General features: G+C 51.0%; 9 protein-coding genes across 9 annotated transcripts; 6 read left to right on the top strand and 3 right to left on the bottom strand.

Moving 5' to 3' along the window:
- Positions 1-555: 555 nt before the first annotated feature.
- On the top strand, positions 556-1,375 carry APUU_31452A (sugar O-acetyltransferase; the record flags this gene model as incomplete). Its single annotated transcript, XM_041702658.1, has 3 exons — positions 556-656; positions 708-944; positions 1,012-1,375. 3 exons carry the CDS (start codon positions 556-558, stop codon positions 1,373-1,375), a joined length of 702 nt encoding a protein of 233 aa, XP_041555421.1.
- A 414-nt stretch (positions 1,376-1,789) lies between these two features.
- APUU_31451A (uncharacterized protein) lies at positions 1,790-2,779 on the top strand (the record flags this gene model as incomplete). Its single annotated transcript, XM_041702657.1, has 1 exon — positions 1,790-2,779. One exon carries the CDS (start codon positions 1,790-1,792, stop codon positions 2,777-2,779), a length of 990 nt encoding a protein of 329 aa, XP_041555420.1.
- A 604-nt stretch (positions 2,780-3,383) lies between these two features.
- Positions 3,384-4,745, top strand: APUU_31450A (uncharacterized protein; the record flags this gene model as incomplete). Its single annotated transcript, XM_041702656.1, has 1 exon — positions 3,384-4,745. The coding sequence occupies one exon, from the start codon at positions 3,384-3,386 to the stop codon at positions 4,743-4,745; it is 1,362 nt and encodes a 453-aa protein (XP_041555419.1).
- Positions 4,746-4,834: 89 nt separating this feature from the next.
- Positions 4,835-6,880, bottom strand: APUU_31449S (uncharacterized protein; the record flags this gene model as incomplete). The annotated part of the gene is made up of 5 exons (XM_041702655.1): positions 4,835-4,875; positions 4,931-5,163; positions 5,213-6,117; positions 6,171-6,469; positions 6,541-6,880. 5 exons carry the CDS (start codon positions 6,878-6,880, stop codon positions 4,835-4,837), a joined length of 1,818 nt encoding a protein of 605 aa, XP_041555418.1.
- Positions 6,881-7,305: 425 nt separating this feature from the next.
- Positions 7,306-7,853, top strand: APUU_31448A (BolA family protein; the record flags this gene model as incomplete). Its single annotated transcript, XM_041702654.1, has 3 exons — positions 7,306-7,425; positions 7,513-7,619; positions 7,679-7,853. The coding sequence occupies 3 exons, from the start codon at positions 7,306-7,308 to the stop codon at positions 7,851-7,853; spliced, it is 402 nt and encodes a 133-aa protein (XP_041555417.1).
- A 603-nt stretch (positions 7,854-8,456) lies between these two features.
- On the bottom strand, positions 8,457-9,654 carry SSO2 (syntaxin; the record flags this gene model as incomplete). Its single annotated transcript, XM_041702653.1, has 5 exons — positions 8,457-8,515; positions 8,572-8,851; positions 8,902-9,368; positions 9,431-9,542; positions 9,649-9,654. 5 exons carry the CDS (start codon positions 9,652-9,654, stop codon positions 8,457-8,459), a joined length of 924 nt encoding a protein of 307 aa, XP_041555416.1.
- Positions 9,655-10,717: 1,063 nt separating this feature from the next.
- Positions 10,718-14,371, bottom strand: APUU_31446S (uncharacterized protein; the record flags this gene model as incomplete). Its single annotated transcript, XM_041702651.1, has 2 exons — positions 10,718-13,221; positions 13,285-14,371. The coding sequence occupies 2 exons, from the start codon at positions 14,369-14,371 to the stop codon at positions 10,718-10,720; spliced, it is 3,591 nt and encodes a 1,196-aa protein (XP_041555415.1).
- A 968-nt stretch (positions 14,372-15,339) lies between these two features.
- Positions 15,340-16,433, top strand: APUU_31445A (ADP-ribosylglycohydrolase family protein; the record flags this gene model as incomplete). The annotated part of the gene is made up of 3 exons (XM_041702650.1): positions 15,340-15,494; positions 15,547-15,826; positions 15,882-16,433. 3 exons carry the CDS (start codon positions 15,340-15,342, stop codon positions 16,431-16,433), a joined length of 987 nt encoding a protein of 328 aa, XP_041555414.1.
- Positions 16,434-16,855: 422 nt separating this feature from the next.
- APUU_31444A (uncharacterized protein) lies at positions 16,856-18,164 on the top strand (the record flags this gene model as incomplete). Its single annotated transcript, XM_041702649.1, has 6 exons — positions 16,856-17,014; positions 17,073-17,151; positions 17,208-17,348; positions 17,403-17,516; positions 17,593-17,787; positions 17,869-18,164. 6 exons carry the CDS (start codon positions 16,856-16,858, stop codon positions 18,162-18,164), a joined length of 984 nt encoding a protein of 327 aa, XP_041555413.1.
- Between the last annotated feature and the right edge of the window lie 43 nt (positions 18,165-18,207).

Below are 18,207 nucleotides of genomic sequence, written 5' to 3'. Positions count from 1 at the left end.
GTTTCACTGATATAGTATGTGAATGCATGGACTGCTGGAGTGGCAAGCAGTGCCATCAAGCCGAGCTTCGAGATAGTGGGAAATGGATGTGGGAAATGGATCATCGTGCATACAACCACAAGCGAGCCATGTCAGATTGACACACGGAGTTTGGAGACTTGCAGGGTTCGTGCGAGTTGGTATAGTCCTTTGAGTGGGAGATATAGGAGATTTGAATATACACAGTGCGGGGTCTGCTGAGAGTAGGATGTTTACACCACCTACAGCGACGGACACTCGGATTGGGCGTTGGGTTTGGAAGTGGTCAATGGAAGCTCATTGAAATCAAGGACAATTGGAAGAGAGACGATGAATTGAGTTGATGATTGTGTTTGTCGCTATGACCTCACTTACTAAGAGAACCAGAACCCCACCAACTCTCCCCAGACATCCAACATCCACCCAACAACACCCAACTTCTTTAGATTTGGGCCAGTAGTTCAAGTACAGCCTCTAATCGAATACAATCCCCCCAGGAAATACCCTTTGATTTAGCCTTTTACTCCTTCGATCGCTATGGCAGCCACCCAGAAAAGACCGGAGATCATCGACATCGCACGCGGTCTCAACCATGTACCTATGTGCGAGGACTACGAACGCATGATATCAGGAATGCTGTATTTCACCCCGTCTTCCCTAATTATACCATCAATACTAACAGACAGCAGATATAACCCACTGCTACCCAAACTCGCCGAAGCCCGGCACCGGTGCCGCGGGGTAGCGACTGACTTCAACCAGCTCGACGCCAAAACCGCGTCGTACGAGGAGATCGCAGACCGACGAATGGAGCTTCTACGCAATGTCGTCGGGCGAGTAGGCGAGGGCACATTCATGGAACCGCCCTTCTGGCCAGACTATGGGTGTAATATTGCCATTGGGAAGGAGTGCTTTATTAACTTCAAGTACATCCCCACCTAGCTACTGCGCATGTCTTGCCTTGATGTTTGGGTTATATCTGACAATTACCAGCTTCACTGCACTCGACACAAGCCTTGTCGTCATCGGCGACAGGGTGCAATTCGGGCCCAATGTCTCGATCTACACGGCCGGCCACGACACGAGCATCCTCTCGCGCCGGAAGTTCGTTGAGTTCGGACACCCCGTGTTCATTGGCGACGACTGCTGGATCGGGGGCAATGTTACTATCCTGCCTGGTGTGACGATTGGAGAGGGGTGCACTATTGGTGCTGGCTCTGTTGTCACCAAGGATATCCCACCGTTCTCGGTTGCGGTTGGCAGTCCCTGCAAAGTACGCAAGACGATCCAGTCGGCGGAGGAGGAGATGGAGGACCCGCGGAATCCGTATAGAGATATGCCGGAGAAGACTGACTGATCTGATGTGTACGGACTTGGTTGAAATTTGGACTTTTTATAGACTAGAAGAAAACTCAAAAATAGAGCCCTTCATTATTTGATCCAAGTGCGTGGCGTATTAACCCTAAACAAACCGACAGGTCCCCCAGAGATCACCACCAAGCGGCGACACCCTTTACGACCGAACATCAATCGGGCTGACATATTATGCACGCTGCTGTCATACCTGTTTGACCCCGCCATCTCCGCCAATCTGTAGCTGAATCCTGCTCTGATCACTCTGGCCAAGGCGCCACATCACAACTGCTGCCTAGCGGAACCGGGACTTATATTCTCAGCTGAGTCTGACTACATTTCTCTGAATCTGAAAGTCAACTCCAATATTGACTTCCAGCCCCTCCATTCTTATATCCATTCTTATCCAGACGCCAAAATGACAAGAGAAACCCGTGTTGAAGACCCCGTCCGCGCATCCAACCGCAGACAACCAGAACGAGAGCATGAGCAAGAACGAGAACGAGAAATAAGCCCCGATAGAATAAGTGAAGATCAAGAACCAGAGCGAGACCGCCGCACCCGTCGAATCCCCGTCCGCGGCCGAGATTCCTACTCTCCACCATACATTCGCCGTCGATACCGTTTCACCCCCTCCCCTCCACGACTTCCTTATATTTATTCCCACCACGAACTCTTTGCCAGCGAGGATCCCCAGTCTGAATCTCAATCCCAACAAGACCGCTGCGTCTACCTCGTTCCCTACGACCGAGAGGCATACATAACCACCCACCCAGCCACCCACTACGACTTCACTCAGTGGCTCCCCCTGCTCGCCCTCGGTGCCACAGAGACATGGTACAAATTCAGCACGGCCAAAGACAAAATAGTCTACACAAACCAAAGCCTGCCCCTCCTCGCGCCCCCAAACCCAAACCTAGTGCCCTTGGCGGATCCTAGACCCGTCGGGCTCCGCCTCGTCCGGATCGCAGCAACGGCAGCCCTCCGCCCTCCATCTTCTCCTCCAGTTCCAGTCAAGTACGAAGATGGATCAAAGCCAACCCAGCCGAACCTGGTGTACCTCTCCATCCAGGCATCTATAACAGGGAACACGACCAGAATAAATGACCGCTGGGACCACCCTGATCGAAACTTGCCGGACCTCGCGGATAACTCGCTAGTAGGGCAGAATATCTACCGGGTGATCCGGTGTGGGAGCCGTGAAGAGGCGGCTGCGCAGGCGTTTTACTATGCCGGTGGGAATCGGTGGTCGACGGTGTTTACCTGTGCTGTTGTGGCTGGGGCCAGGAGTTTGTCGGGGCGGGTGATGGTTTACAATGCTGAGGCTTATGAGAGGGTGAGTTCGGTGGAGGAGTTGGTTGACGATGGGGTTGAGATGAAGGGGGCGAAGATTAAGGTGTTTTATTGATTCTTGATTGTTTTATTGTGATGAGGTTATTATAGCATGATTCATATGATTGGTAAATGTATTGACGACTACCGATACGGTCCAAACCAGCATACTCAGCTCGTTCTCATGATGAGGTAGCAAAGTACTAGTACGTAGACAGCTTCATGGCGCCTGTCTATCTGAAACTAAACCTACTTGGCAATTCGACAGCATTCAACCCCTCAGCCTAAACTCATGAAACTTTCAACGCTAATCTCCAATAAACAAGCGACTTCCAGATCCGGCACGGAGATCCAACTGGAGCCTCTAACCTTTTATCTCAGGCTCCTGCAGAACTCCGGACTGCCATGGCCCTGAGCACCCCGCAATCCCGCATATTCAATATCTGCCCTGAAGATCATAATCTGCAGCCGTTTCATGCAAACATCAATATGATACGGAAATATGCCGTGGCGAGTTGTACGAGACGGGCCGCCGGACCGGTTCATGGGCGAAACGGGCTATATGGAGTTGTTCTGTGTAGATTGACAGTCTGCCTGACTCTGTCTAGAAACAAGTATAAATACAGTCAATTGTCTGCCTCTTCATTGTATCTCCAGAGCGCTACCTCAATTCTTTCAAAATGGCTCCTATACTCAGCACCCTCTCTCTAGCCCTAACAGGCCTCCCCCTTCTCTCACTTGCCCAACAAATCGGCACCCCCGAGAATCGTCCCCTCCTAACAACCTGGCACTGCACAGCCCGCAATGGCTGCAGCAAGCAAAGCACCTCCGTCGTCCTGGACGCAGCCACCCACAGCATCCACGCCCTCGACGACCCCTCCACCTCCTGCACCACCTCCTCAGGATCACTAGACCCAACCCTCTGCCCAGACAAACAAACCTGCGCCTCGAACTGCGTCATCGACGGCATAACAGACTACGCAGCGCACGGCGTTGAAACAAACGGCGGAGTCCTCAAGCTCACCCAGTACAAAAACGTTAACGGGACCCTCAACTCCGTTTCACCACGGGTATATCTCCTCTCCGAATCCAACCAAACCACCGGTGCAGGGACAAAGGCAGGGGCAGAGGAGTATACAGCTCCATCCCTCCTCAACCAGGAATTCACATTCACCGTGGACGTCTCTGCCCTGCCGTGCGGCATGAACGGCGCGCTCTACCTCTCCGAGATGTCACACACGGGCGGGCGAAGCTCAGAGCTAAACCCCGCCGGCGCATCCTACGGCACGGGCTACTGCGACGCGCAGTGCTACGTAACGCCCTGGATCAACGGCGCGGGAAATGTCGCCGAGAACGGCGCCTGCTGCAACGAGATGGATATCTGGGAGGCGAACTCGCGCGCAACGGGGCTGACGCCGCACCCTTGTATTTATAACGACGGGACAGGGACTGTTGAGGAGGGTGTTTACGAGTGCACGGATGACGCGGAGTGCAATGGGCCGACGGGGGAGAATGACAGTGTCTGCGATAAATGGGGGTGTGGGTTTAACCCTTATGCGCTTGGCGCGCAGGATTACTATGGCCGTGGTGCTGCTGGCGGGTTTGAAGTTGACACGACCGCGCCGTTTACGGTCGTGACGCAGTTCCGGACTGATGATAACACGACGACCGGTGCGCTGGCTGAAATCCGCCGATTGTATATCCAGGGCGGCAAGGTGATCCAGAATGCGGTTGTGACGGCAGGGAATACCAGTGCCGACTCGCTGACGGATTCGCTGTGTGATACGACTTCGTCGTGGTATGCTGGGTTTGGGGGGATGGAGAGGATGGGCGAGTCGTTGGGACGCGGGATGGTGCTGGCGATGAGCATTTGGAATGATGCCAGCGAGTATATGCAGTGGCTTGATGGGGAGGATGCGGGGCCTTGTAATGCGACGGAGGGAGCGCCGGCCTTTATCGAGGAGCATACGCCTGGGACGAGTGTGACTTTTTCGAATCTGAGATGGGGCGACATCGGGTCGACTTTTCGGGGGACTGAGTAGGGAATGATAGTTGGGGATTCTATTATCGTCTATTGTCGTCAATAAAAGTCTATGATCAATATAGTAGTAGTATACACGAAATCAACCCATTAAACACCAAACACCTCTTTCACGAGCATCTTCTTGTTAACTATATCGGAACCCAGGTTAGCCTTTAGACAGATCGTTGTAGAGGGAGTACTCACCCTTCCCCATCGCATTCCTCGGAATAGGCCCATCAAGAATCTTCATCTCTGAAGGTAGCTTGTAGCTCGCTAGCCGGTCTTTCAATGCCCGTCGCATATCCAGCGGTCCCCAGGGTTTCCCATTGCGTCCGGCCTTCACGGCGGCATCCGAGTTGAGAACCACTATGGCTGCGACCTTCTGACCCCATTGTTCAGACGGGAGACCAACGACGGCTGCTTCGGCGATTTGGGGACTGATTTGTTAGAAAATGAACGAATAGGAGAGGTACTCGTAAGACATACAGTGAAAGCAATTCCCGTTCCACCTCCAGCGCGCTGACTTTCTCCCCGCCTATTTTGATGATGTCGACACTGCGCCGGCCTTGGATAAAATACATCGGCCCCTTAGCCCATTCGCCGCTTGTTCCTTTACCAGCGTTTTCTACGGGCTGGCAGATAGCGACGTCTCCTGTTTTAAACCACGAGCCTTTCCCATCGTCGCTGTCGACAAACGTTTCCCGCGTCGCGGTCTCGTTTGCCCAGTACTCGCGGAAAACGGTAGGGCCTCGGAGTTGGATCTCCCCTTCACGATGGCGGCCTTGGCTGTCTAGCTCGTGGCCCCGCTGGATAACTTCGTTTGCATCCGTGTCGAATAATCGAACTTCCACCGATGGCAAAGGCCATCCAACGCTGCCGTCTACGCGGTCTGCAAAGTCAAGACCACAGCTAAGGGTCATTCCAACCTCAGTCATCCCGTAGCGCTCCAGTAGAACATTACCGTTGCTGAGATCTTGCCATGCCTTCTTAGTCGGGGTTGGTAACGCCGCGGAGCCAGAGATATTCAGGCGAAGATGCTCAGGGGAGATGCCTATTTTAGCTGCATCCTGGACCTCCGGTGGTAGACTCGAAAATGTCGACATAAGCCGGTTATAGATCGTAGGCACGGCAGTGAGGAACGTGATCTTGCTCCTTGCGCCCTCTGGCAGAAACGGTTCAGCAAGTCGATTCCATACCGATGTCGGATTGAACGGAAACATGAACTCAATCGAAGAACCAGACAAAACCGGCGTAAGAATCGCATTAATCGCTCCGTGGATATGATGTAGTGGGAGCAGATGCAAGAGCCGGTCGTCGGGCGTATACTTCCACGCCTCAACCAGCGACGCCGCCTGCGCTGCGAGCGCAGACTGCGGTATCAAAACACCTTTCTAGTCACATTAGCCCACTCAAACCGCCCCCAATACCATTTATTACCACATACCGGCCGATTCGTTGTCCCAGATGTATAGAGCATCATTCCACCGTTCTCCTTATCCAAGCCCTCCAGCTCCACAGCACCGACGCCCGTCGCACCGGCCATGATCTTCCTCCGCACGTCAAGCACAGGCTCGCGATCCAAGCCCTCTTCCAGAATCTTCCGAGCCATATCACCGTATCGCTCCGTCGCAATTAACATCCCAGCCTGCGAGTTATCCATGATATACTTCAGCTCATGAATCGGGAACCCGGTCGATAAAGGAACGGCAATTGCATCGCTGGCCAGGATTGAAAGAAGCAGTACTTCGCAGAATTAGCGATCGGTTCAACTGATATACAGCGTAAAATACGGGGCAGGCAAGGCAAAACAGTACCTACGTAGTCGTAGCTGTTCTCCGCTAGAAACGCGACTCGTTCTCCGCGGAGACCATCGCGGCGCCCGCCGCCAGATTGACGCAGCCGATCCTGGGATTGGAGGACATCTGCGACTAGATTTTCGTATGTGAATGAGCGGGAGGACGGGTTATGTGTCACGGCGAGGCTGGAGGGGTCGTGGTTCTTCAGTGCGCGGAAGAGAGAGAGGTTCGGTAGTGTTGCTAGGGACCGGTGAGCAGCGAAGCGTGTTCTGCATGACCTGCATGTGAACGGGGTTGGCAAAGTGCACCGAGAAAGGAAGAAGCCTCTGGAGGCGGCGAATAATGTACGTTGGTGCATTATGAGGGAGAATTAAAGCGTGAGAAGCATGTTCCTGCAGCTGGGGGAACCATGCGTTGATGTCATGAATATTTGCGATTTCGGAGCTTGCGGTTCGGCGGAGCTTAATGCGACGCGACCAGCACGACTGCAATTGACGTCTATCCTCGGGGTTTAAAGAAAAAGAAGAGTTAGTCAATTGTATAGAGAGATATTATTCATAAGCAATTAAGACCCTTCAGAAGTCCATAAGACATAGCATCGAGATTCTCTATTCAAACCAACCATTCCCAAAAAGGCAACGGAGCTCTCTCCAACCCAGTTCCGCCAAAATCGAATGACATTCTTCCTCGACATCCAAACCCATCCATCTCGCCCACCCAACACCAGAATATCCCTCACTCGGATCCCAACTCACTCTCGGTCTTATTCAAAATAAAACATAGATGCTTCGCTCCATCGCCGTCCCCCGTGGCCTGGTCTTCCCCCGCCGCCTGCTCTCAACCACAGTCCCCAGAATGGCCTCCGCATCAGGCACACCTATGGAAGATCTCATGAGGGAGAAGGTACATACATAGAGTCCTTATTTTCCTTCGCGTCGACTGTTAGAAGCGAGCAGAGCGATTGCTAACGATGTTCCTGTATCGGTTTAGATAAACACCACCTTTACCCCGTCCACGCTAATAATTCGCAACGACTCACATTTGCATGCGCACCATGCGCCGATGCAAGGGTCGACGTCGAAGGAGACACACTTCCAGTATGTCTAACCAGGTTAATCGCATTGTGTTGGGGGGAGGGGTTTGTTAACTTGTTCAGTGTGACGATTACGTCGCCGTCGTTCCAATCTAAGCCGCAACCTGCGAGACATCGGATGGTTTACGCTTTGCTGAAAGAGGAGATGAGTCAAGAGGGTGGAATCCATGCGCTGCAGTTGAGGACGAAGACACCGGAGGAGGAGCAGAGGGAGAAGGAGAGACAGGCGCAGGCGTAAGCTGCGTCTGTACTATGTACAATGGGTGAGATTGAAGATGACGGCGCGATGAATGGAGCTTTATATACGGATATACCCGACTAGCAAAGAGATATTAAATTTATTAGAGGGATTGACTATTACATGGGTTCTAGTGCCAAGGGAAACGGCCAAGCAAAAAAGTCTAATGTATACACAGCGACATCATGCGCATCCTCAGCCAAACAAGCAGCGACGGGAACTATCCAGCCGCGTCCAATCAAAGATGCAGCTGTACATAATCATCAGTGGAAGAGAATCGAAGAGCGCTTTTTCAAACAGTATCAAAACGGAAGACGATGTGGTATAGCCGGGTAATACAAAAGAAAGAAACTGGATGAGGCAGATGGCGCGCCTAGAGGTTCGGCTTATCGTGCCTGTAACAGGTGACTAGCACGGCAGCAATACTCCAACAACCGAACTAGGCCAAGAAAACATAGACAACTTCGTTCCGAGGACGGAGTCAGAAAGAAAAAAAAAGAAAACGAAAACGAAGACTGAGATATGGCAGCAGCGATATTAGAAGGTTACAAGCCAGCCACAGATAAACCCAAACCAAATGCCAATCAGAAACGTCACATCTATTTATTTTTGCGTCTGCGTGACACCAACGGCAACAGCCACGATGATGGCAATGATGATAACTGCAAGTGGCTATTGTTAGTTTTATGGCGATGGATTTCGGATCGATAATACTTACTAACGATAATTAGGGCGTACCACTTCCATTTACGAGCGTTGCGGGCACTCTGGACGGCCTGCCCGAGCTGAACGTTAGCGTTTCCAAGGTCCCCTGCAACTCTCTCCGCGCCCTGGTCAATATTTTCGATCGCTGGAGCGTGTTGCAAGACTAGTTCGTCGATATCCACGACCAACCGGCTGAGTTCAACCATGTCCCTCTCGATCTCCTTGATTTGATCCGAACGGTCCATAACAGCTTTCTTTACATCATTTGCTTTCTTCGATCTGGCACCAGAGACCTTGAAAATGTTATTACCACTTCTGAATACACTGCTCAGGCCGTTCTTACCTGGAAGGTTTGTTGATCGCCAGCCAAGACAGCCTCGGTTTGCCGTTGGATTTCCTCTTCGGGTGTTTCTGGGTCGGCGGCCATCCTGATCCGTCGACTCACCTGCTCCCCCAGTTTCCTTTTGAATGACGTTTGACTCTTCTGGTATTCTTGAAATTCAGTGCGAATAGCACGGCCCTGAGTCTCGAGCTGTTTCTGGACATTGGCTGACCCAGGGGTCTTTTTGATCCGCGCCATATCGTTCTTGAGTTTCTCGTATCCATTTGTGATTTCACTGTGGATTTGATCCAAATGCGACCTGATGTTTTGGTCTTCCCTTTGAGATTCCGATGCTAGCAAAGAGGTTTGGGCCGCTTCAAGCTGATTCTCCCTGAGGCCTTTCAGAGTTTGAATCCCATCTTTAATCTTGTTGATTTCGTTAAATAACACGTTTGGGTCCGCAGGTTGCTGTTGTACCGGGTTCATCTCTTTATTTCAATCGATTAGTCCATATGGTTTGGTTTGTTTGTGAGTGCAGTCGCGCTCTTACCAACATCCTGGTTGCCATACCCATACTGGTTTTGACTGTAGCCCTGGTTACCAGCATAGGGGTTAGATTGCGCCTCCCCATATGCAGGATAGCTGTTGTAACTTTGTCCGTACTGTTGAAGTGAATTAGTAAGTTATGTTGCACGTAGGGCGCCTAACCGCCCTTTCCCAAGGGAAGAGGAAGAGCGCGCAGCAGCGGAATACAGCGATAGAACTTACACTCATTGTGATAATAAAGAGGAATTAAACGGTATATAATGTCAAGTAAGAAGAATTGCAACGTCGTCCGGTGTCAGCTCACGAGAGTGGGACGTGTCGTATGCGCAGGGGTACTAAGTCGGAATGGCGGAAAGAGGGACAGACGGCGCGAAACGGCGACCGGGATGGAATGCGGCGGGAGAGGAAGCAGCGGAAGAAAGAAATGAGGATCAATTGGGCGATGAAACAGGAAAAAGAAAATCGAAGAGCAAGAGACGAGTAAATTGAAGGGATAAGGGGGGTAGAAAACGAGAGGAAGAGGAAAAATGGAAAATCAGCAGCAGCTCCTGACGATGACGGCTGAGACACGAGCGGCCGGAGTGAGAGGCTGAGCAGTCTGCCAGTCAGTGGCGGGCACACTTCTTAGTCTGCAGTTAGCGCTGGCTGGGGTTTCGCAATCCCAACTCACCAATCAACGTGGTTTTCTGGTCGCAAATGGTCTGTCTCGATTCTCGAAGCTGGTCCCTTTATTTTACCTGATCTATTCCCTCTGACCGTTATTCGAGGAACCCTCGTTACTGAGAAGGACACACTGAAGTTTTGAGAACTTTTTCTCTTGCAAGCACAGACCAAGGACAGGGACGATCGTCAGGTCCCCTTTTTTAAACCGCAACAGAACGTATTAAAAAAATTAACGAGGCTGTTGAACAGTCAGGCCTGGTACCTAAGGTTCTATAATTAACTATCGCCCTTCATCCAAAACTGCCTGGACAGTTATTCCGGTGCCTTTTGAAGGCAGTGACTTTTCTCTCATTGGCCTTAATCGCTCCTCCCTCAGTCCGACACTGCAGGCTGAGCAGACCCACCAAAGGGTCAACCTAGCGCTGACTAATATTCTGGGCGATCCGGACCCTGAAAGCACCTTCAGTGGTACACACATTTCATTCAACCAGGCAGCAGTATGCCCTATCTTAGGTGGTGTCTTATGTTATCCTATTAAGAAACTACTTTGCCTGGTAAAATATCCACCATCCGAACTTAGGCACCACCAAACGTAACAACTACGTCAAGTATCTCCGTCAACAATTGGCTAGCGGTGCTCACTAGTGAGTCTGCTGGAGCTCCGCAGTGCTTGTCGAGCTTTGCCAAAAAGCTTATTGAACCTGTCTCGACGTCGGCCTCTATCTGGCAATGACGATTCGGGAGTAGGAGGAGCCGGGGTAGCTGTCACTGCAGCTTTCCCAGCATCGATCTTCTCTTGCAAGGTGGAAAGAAGGGATGTATACTGTTTCGTTTTCAGGTTATTTGGACCTAGGACGTTGTTGGCCAGCCCCACGGCCCGAGTCATTAGCTGTAGAATATAATCGTTTGGGGTTGCCTTCAGGGCAAACTGATATATGTTTTCTAGAGTCCGGGGGTCATTTGGCCCTAGCTCATCCTCCCTCGTTAGGACTTTAATCGCCTCGTCTTTTCTTTTTGTCGCATCTTCCCATCGGCCTTGATTCCAATATAAACCCGAGAGGCGCATGATGGCCGTTGAGAGGAGGACATGGTTAGATCCGTGCTCTTCTCTGGTACCCTCTAGTGCCGCTAGAAGTAAATTTTCTGCATCTTCCCAACGTTCTTGCAATTGACGCACTGATGCTAATGCGGCCATAGCATGCAACGTATCAACGTCTCGTGGGCCAAGTCTCTCGGTGGCTTCCTTGACTGCCCGTGTCGCTACCTCCTCTGCTTGTTTCTCTTCCTGCATCTTTGTATGAATATTCGCCATTTTGACCTCAGATGTAATCAGCAGGCGAGGATAGAGATTATAGTCATGGTTGCATGTTTTGATGATATCTGTAATCATCTTGTGGGCCTCCTGCAAGCGGGATTGCAAGGTATATAGATATACCAGATCATTCATGAGTTCCAGGGAATCGGGGTGCCGTGTCCCATGAGTATCCTGGTGGATTTTCAGGTTAATTGAAAGGAGGTCTTCTGCCTCCTTGAATCTTTTTTCTTGCATATATGAATTAGCAATAGATGACACACTCTGCATAGAGCCCGGTATGTGTAGCTCGTTGGTGTGCTGCAGGATATCCACCAGCTCTGGGTGCAGTTCAATTAGTTCATCGTGTTTGTTCCCCACCTTGCATATGGCCGAGATAACATTAGCGGTGAAAACGGTGTCAGGATGTTGTAGCCCTAGTGCTTCTTTGCTCGCCGTGAACGCGTCCATCCCAAGCTTCTCGGCCTCATCTAATCGGAACAACCATAGGTGTTCTTGTGCGACGCAAGCCATACTGCGCAGGGTGTCAGGATGCCGGTCTCCGAGTTCCGTTTTTTGGATATTCATAAGTTTAGTATAAAGTTCGAGAGCTTCGGCGTTCCGACGATCACTAGATAGCCCTCCTGCTGTTTTCCGGAGTAGATTAGGGTGTTTGGCTGGCTCAAACCCCATTTCATTTATTAATGAGATTGCGTGGGGCAGATACTGCCTTCTTGAGTGTTCATCGGGGTTGGAATAAACCCTGTCAAGCCGCGTTGCCGCCCATTCTATATTTTCCTCAAAGGCCCCGCGCTGCCTCACCATATCTCGAGTCACAAGGCGTACGAGGCGATGCATAGTCGAGCAACTTGGTCGTTTTGGATTTCTGTTAATAAGGGAGAAAGCCGCCAGGAGTGATAAAGATACGAGTTTGTCCTTGTGAGATCTATCCTGTGGGACAAAACTATCCGGGATATCATGCCGGTCAAGAAACGCCATGAGGCAAAGGAATATGGCAGCCGGTGCGTTGAGCATTAAGATCTTATTGTAAGAGACAAGCCATGTGGTGGCAACAGGCCTGGGAACATCGGTATCGTATCCTTTGTCCTCAAAATCTTTGCCCAAGAATTCCACAACCTGTGATTCTTGTCCACTGAGTATTTCCAGATAATCGGATATTGTAAAGCTCTTGTTCACATTCAGGAATGCTGCCGCTTGGACTATAGCCAGTGGCAAGGATCCCAGTCGGTCAAGGAGAGCAAGAACCGTTTCTTTGTCCTCCAACAAGAACCGTATTTCCGGAATCAGCCTTTTGTGCAAAATATCAATTGCATCCTGCTCGCATGGCTCGCGAACCTGCAAGACATGTGAACGCGCGGTTTGAGCAGCCAGGTTCCCGTTGCGAGTGGTGATGAGAATCCGCCATTCTTTTCTCAAGGGGAGGTTTTGTTTGAGGTAGGTCCACGTCTTGAGGTCGTCGACGTTATCGAGGATCAAAAGCCATTTAGTGGCACTGTTACTGAGACATGCCTTTACAGTCTGTTTTGCCTGCGCTTGGTTGACATCGACCATTTCCAGCATCTCTGCGGCGTCGATGTAGCTCTTTTCGATGTTCTCGATACTGCTACACTGAATCCAGAAAACCGAGAGTTCATTTTTCATCCGGTAGGCTAGCTCGAGAGCTATTTGAGTTTTGCCGATTCCTCCAAGCCCATACATTGCTAGAACTTTTGGGCCGTCTGGCGAGGATATAGACTTCTTGAATTGCCCAATTTCAGAGTCACGCCCTGCGAAATCCACGTTTCTATCGAGCGAGACCATCCAGTACTTGCCTCTACGGGCTGAGAAACATAGTCAGTGGGCTTGAATCAACTCGGACGTAATTGACGCTCACTACTACTAACATTTTGTCTGAACACTCCAATGATTCAGAAAGGTCTTCGCAGCTGCTGCACCAGTCGCAGCGGCGTAAAGTCGCCACTCCTTATTCTTGTGGCTGTCAGCATAGTCGGTAATGCCTTTCACGATAATACAGGGCACCGCGCCATCCCATGCCCCCGACCCCTCCATCTCAAACCCAATAACTTCGCCTTTCTTGGCCAGTGCATCCCGGTCCTCGCCAGACTTCATCACAGTGTCAGCGGACGCCATGGGTCCGATGAAGATATTTGCCGCCTCCACATCGACCCGGGTTCGTATGATTGCAGACCCTGCGCATTCGAGCTCTTCGCAACTCGCTTTTGTGGCTGCATTGCAGATTGAATGGGGGGCGAAACAGCTACATCCTCGAGCATGCTCTCCACGATGCTTGTGATGATGTGACGGTTTATAAACAACGTCGGTCTTAGCATCGGGGGCGCGCCAGGCTGTCCGATTGTCCAGCAGATTGTTTACCGTCGCGGCAAATTGCTCTCGAAAAAACGCCAAGTTATCTTCGCCCTCAAGACTCTTCAGAAGAGCCTTGGCCTCATCGTTGTGAGTCCGGAACGGGTTTGTGTGTTTGAATTCCCCTGGTTGTTGTTTGCCATAGTCATAGACGAATAGCTTATCCGCAATGATTACATCGCCGAGGTATCTCTCAGGTGACTTCGGGCTTGGGCCAGAGGGCACGCCACCGCAAATGCCAACTACCAGCACGAGTTGCACTTCGGTATACGAGATTCGAAGACTTGCCAGAGTGGCTGCAGCACCACGTGTTCCCATGTCTGGGAGGTAGGAAAGTACGACTTTGTGACCTGCGAGTAGGCCGTTGAAGTAAACGTTTCTGTCTCCAGCGGCTCGACCGTAAAACGAGGAATACCTGTCGAAACTTTTGTCGAACAGCGCTTGGACAGGCGTTGCCTCTTCGGCGAGTGCGCATACTATGGCCGTAGTAAAGTCGTTACGGCTTGAAGGGCGGTTCTGAGCGTCAATTATAACGCTCATTTTGATAAGAATTTGAGTTGAAGTGAACTGGGCGGCGTTTGTTTTTGGTAGGGAAATTGAGTGCATACGAGTGCAAATGCCATCAGGTCGTTTGTTCTGGGGGGCATAGGTCCATCTTATTTCAAAGCAAGTCTTAGGAGGCCAGTAGTCGATCCGGAGCGTGGTGTCTGGACTGCATTAGGGTGCATGGGTCGGACTTAGCAATCCCTGTCGGCGCCAAGTATTAGGTAGGCATAACAGGATAAAAAAGCAAACGAGTGGGCGAACTGGTGAGCCCTGATGTGCCCAGGCAGATGGTTCGCAAATGTGTTTTCATGCCCATCAATTTTCCGCAAATTTTGGTTTCAATTCAAACGAATATCATGAAGGCAGCTGAGACCACAGTAGGCAAGGACAGTAAGTGGTTGGCGCCCTGGAGTTCGCCGTCACATTCTCAGCCCCCATTTTTTTTTTTTTTTTTGCACAGCGTACTTTTGTCTCTCGTCCCAGGAGAGTAATGGTTGTAACCTCATCAGCAGCTCAGAAAAAGCAAGTAGCTCTAAAGACACTTTTTCGTTCGTGCGGGATGCTCTGAGAGTGAGAGAACGTCTGACTCCATTCAACCTCCTGGCGCACACTGTAACTTGCCGCCGGAAATTCGTCCTTGCATATTTAACGTACTTTGGTCAGTTGGGGGCCCTTGTACAATCGCGGGAACTCATACGTAAGCTGAACAGTCAGTTACAGAATGTTCTTTCTGAGCCCTTCGCGTCATCATGGCAAGTGCGCGACATCATCAGGCTGGGCTGGCCTTCCGGGCAAAATAGGGGAGATGGAAAATAGGTCAAACGCTCTTATAGTATCGTCGTGTTTGTTGCGGCGGGATCAATATGCATAATGTTTTGGAAAGAAGTATGATGGCCAACCAGGTTGCTCTTGTATTGCGGGTCTGAGTAGGCAGAAGGCTGTGCTTGGTCATCTTAAACCTGCGAGTTTGGCATGTTGTCAGCTGTCACCGTCTCCTGCGGCTGTCCACGACTAGCGAACAGGTGAAAATGAATTCCCCCACGGTTGCGTCCAGAATCAAAGGATCGATCTTCGGGGTGGCCGTTGTCGATGCGCTGGGGGGACCAGTGGAGTTCCACGCGCGGGGCAGCTTTGAGCCTGTCACCGATTTCCAACACAACGCGACCTTTGGTGTTCCTCCAGGGTAAGTTCAATAAACAGCCTTACCAATAACTATGGGAAACTCACCCAGATAGCACCTGGACTGATGACACATCCATGACCCTATGCCTTGCCAAATCACTCATCGACTCAAAGGGCCAGTTTGTTGCCCAAGCCGCTATCCGAAACTATATCGAGTGGCACGAGAATGGCTATCTTTCAGCAACAGATAACTGCTTTGATGTCGGGATTGGTACAACAAGGGCGCTCAAAATCTGGAAAACCTACTTTGAACAATCGCCTGGTGTCAAAAAGGACGATCCAGTGGGGCATGAGGGCGGCCAGCCTGCCATTGACAAGGCTTTGAAGCGCGAGGTACTTCTGTTCTCTCTTTGATTTCAAAAGCAAAGTATACTGACGGATATCATAGTATTCCTGCGGAAATGGCTCCCTCATGCGCATTTCCCCAATCGGCCTCGTGTACTTTCGCGACATGGACGAAGCGTTGTACAATGCTGCTGCTTCCTCCAATGCCACTCATCCGTATCCAACGTGTGCTGAGTGTTGTGTAATTTACACCAAACTCATCGTACGCGCACTGAATGGCGCCAGCAAAGAGGACCTTGCCCAGGAGGTGGTGTCCACAGAATTCAAAGACACAAAGTTGAAACAGCAGTTGAGTCGCTATACTAGCTTACAGGACTGGCAAGCCACAGACGAAGATGTCATCAAGTCCTCAGGCTACGTGGTCTCCACGCTTGATGCTGCTCTGTGGTCGTTTTTTACCACGTCCACTTTCGAGAGCGGAGCTTTGAGGGCCGTGAACTTGGGAGATGATGCGGATACTGTGGGTGCAGTATATGGAGGTTTGGCGGGGGCATTTTACGGTCTGGGGGCGATACCGTCTGGATGGGTTGCGGGGCTGCAGAAGAGAGAGGTCGTGGATGAAATTGCTTCAGGGCTTGTTTCCCTTAGCCAGTGACGGCGAGGACTAGCTTCCTTTTGCTGGGATTCCGTACTGTTGATGTGTAGTAATTGTATATATACCAGCCTGAAGCTGTTCAATGGAACCATCTGCAAGTGTCAGCAAATAGCGCGAACCAGACAATTTCAGGCGGGTTTGTCTCACATTGTGGGGAAATGATTAATTGTAAGTCACCAATCAACTTCAAAACTTGAGGTGTGGACCTTCAGAGCAACCGACACCTCTTGGAGTCTTCGCCATTGTCAGTCTTGATGACCGGATTTAGGAGATACGATGCCATCCATCAGCTAGACAACTGCCGTGATTCATATACTCCGGAGTATACCCGAGTGATATCTAGCCTACTTAAGCTGTCTCCTCCCCTCCGTCGATACCTGGCAACTGGCTTTCAATACAATCACAAGTATATATCCGGCAAAATGGTCAAGACACTCCCCTTCGCCGATCTCCATGTCCCCTCTCCCGGGTTCGGTGCCATGGGCTTAAGCTTCGGTCTGGGCTCCAACCTTAGCCTGGAAGAAGCAGAGCCTGTGCTTCTAAAGGCCATTGAACTGGGCTGTACATTCTGGGATACGGCTGTAAGTTGAATTCCCATCTCCAGCATACAGACGCAAAAATCTAACAGCAGATGGCCAGGTCGTATACCAAGCCGGTGTAAACGAGAAGCTTCTCGGCGAATTCATCAGGAAGCACAATGTCCGCGACAAGGTCTTCAGTGAGTGATCTTGTTCTTAAGCAGCCTTTTTCCCCCTCGACTCACCATTCTGTCAGTCGCCTCCAAGTGTGGTTTCGATGTCTTCGGCAGCGGCGCTGTCACCAACTCTGCCGCCCACATTAAACAGTACATCGAAGGCACTATTGAACGCCTCGGCTTTACACCGGATCTTTACTACCTTCACCGGATTGATCCCAGTACGTCCACTAACCCCCCGCGTTGGCTCTGCTCAGTCTAACATTATATGTTAGAAACCCCGCTGGAAGAATCCATTCCAGCCCTCGACGAGATCCGTAAGGCCGGGAAGACCAAGTACATCGGACTTTCCGAGAGCTCAGCTGCAACTCTCCGCAAAGCCAACTCAAGTAAGAACCTATCCTGAAACTAATACATATAACTCATCCCCGACCTTTCCATGGGCATTCATTAACAAACGAGCAGTCGCCAAAATCGATGCTATCCAGGCCGAATACTCCGCCTTTGAGACCCTTCACGAAACAGACGGGCTCATCGAGACAGCCAAAGAGCTAGGCGTCGCCTATGTCGCCTACAGCCCTCTCGGCCACGGCTGGCTCGTGGATAACTTTGACTACAAGACGCCTGATGATTTTGCGCCGGATGACTTCCGGAGAAGGAGTTCGTTCCCATTCCCCTCTCACCCTATTTAACTCCCATATGCCAGAGTAAATCAAAGTGCTAACGCACCAAATCGCACAGGCCCCAAATTCCAAGGCGAAAACTTCTACAAGAACCGCGCCATCGTCGACGAGATCAAGAAGCTGGCGGTGAAGAAGGGCGTCTCAATTTCGCAGATCGCGCTTGCGTGGGTCGCGGCTCAAGGCATGATTGCTATTCCTGGCACGACCAAGGCGAAGCGGTTAGTGGAGAACTGGGCGTCGAGGGATATTGAGTTCTCAGATGAGGAGTGGAAGGAGATCAGGAGGATTATTGATAGTGCGAAGCCAGCTGGGAATCGGTATGCGCCGGCGCAAGAGGCTATGGTTGGGCATTAGCTGTGTGGATGGATATCGGCATACAGAGTTAGCGTGAGGTTTT

The sequence above is a fragment of the Aspergillus puulaauensis genome, chromosome 3 (assembly GCF_016861865.1).
Source record: "Aspergillus puulaauensis MK2 DNA, chromosome 3, nearly complete sequence".
NCBI lineage: Eukaryota > Fungi > Ascomycota > Eurotiomycetes > Eurotiales > Aspergillaceae > Aspergillus > Aspergillus puulaauensis.
This window is presented reverse-complemented; position numbering and strand designations above follow the sequence as displayed.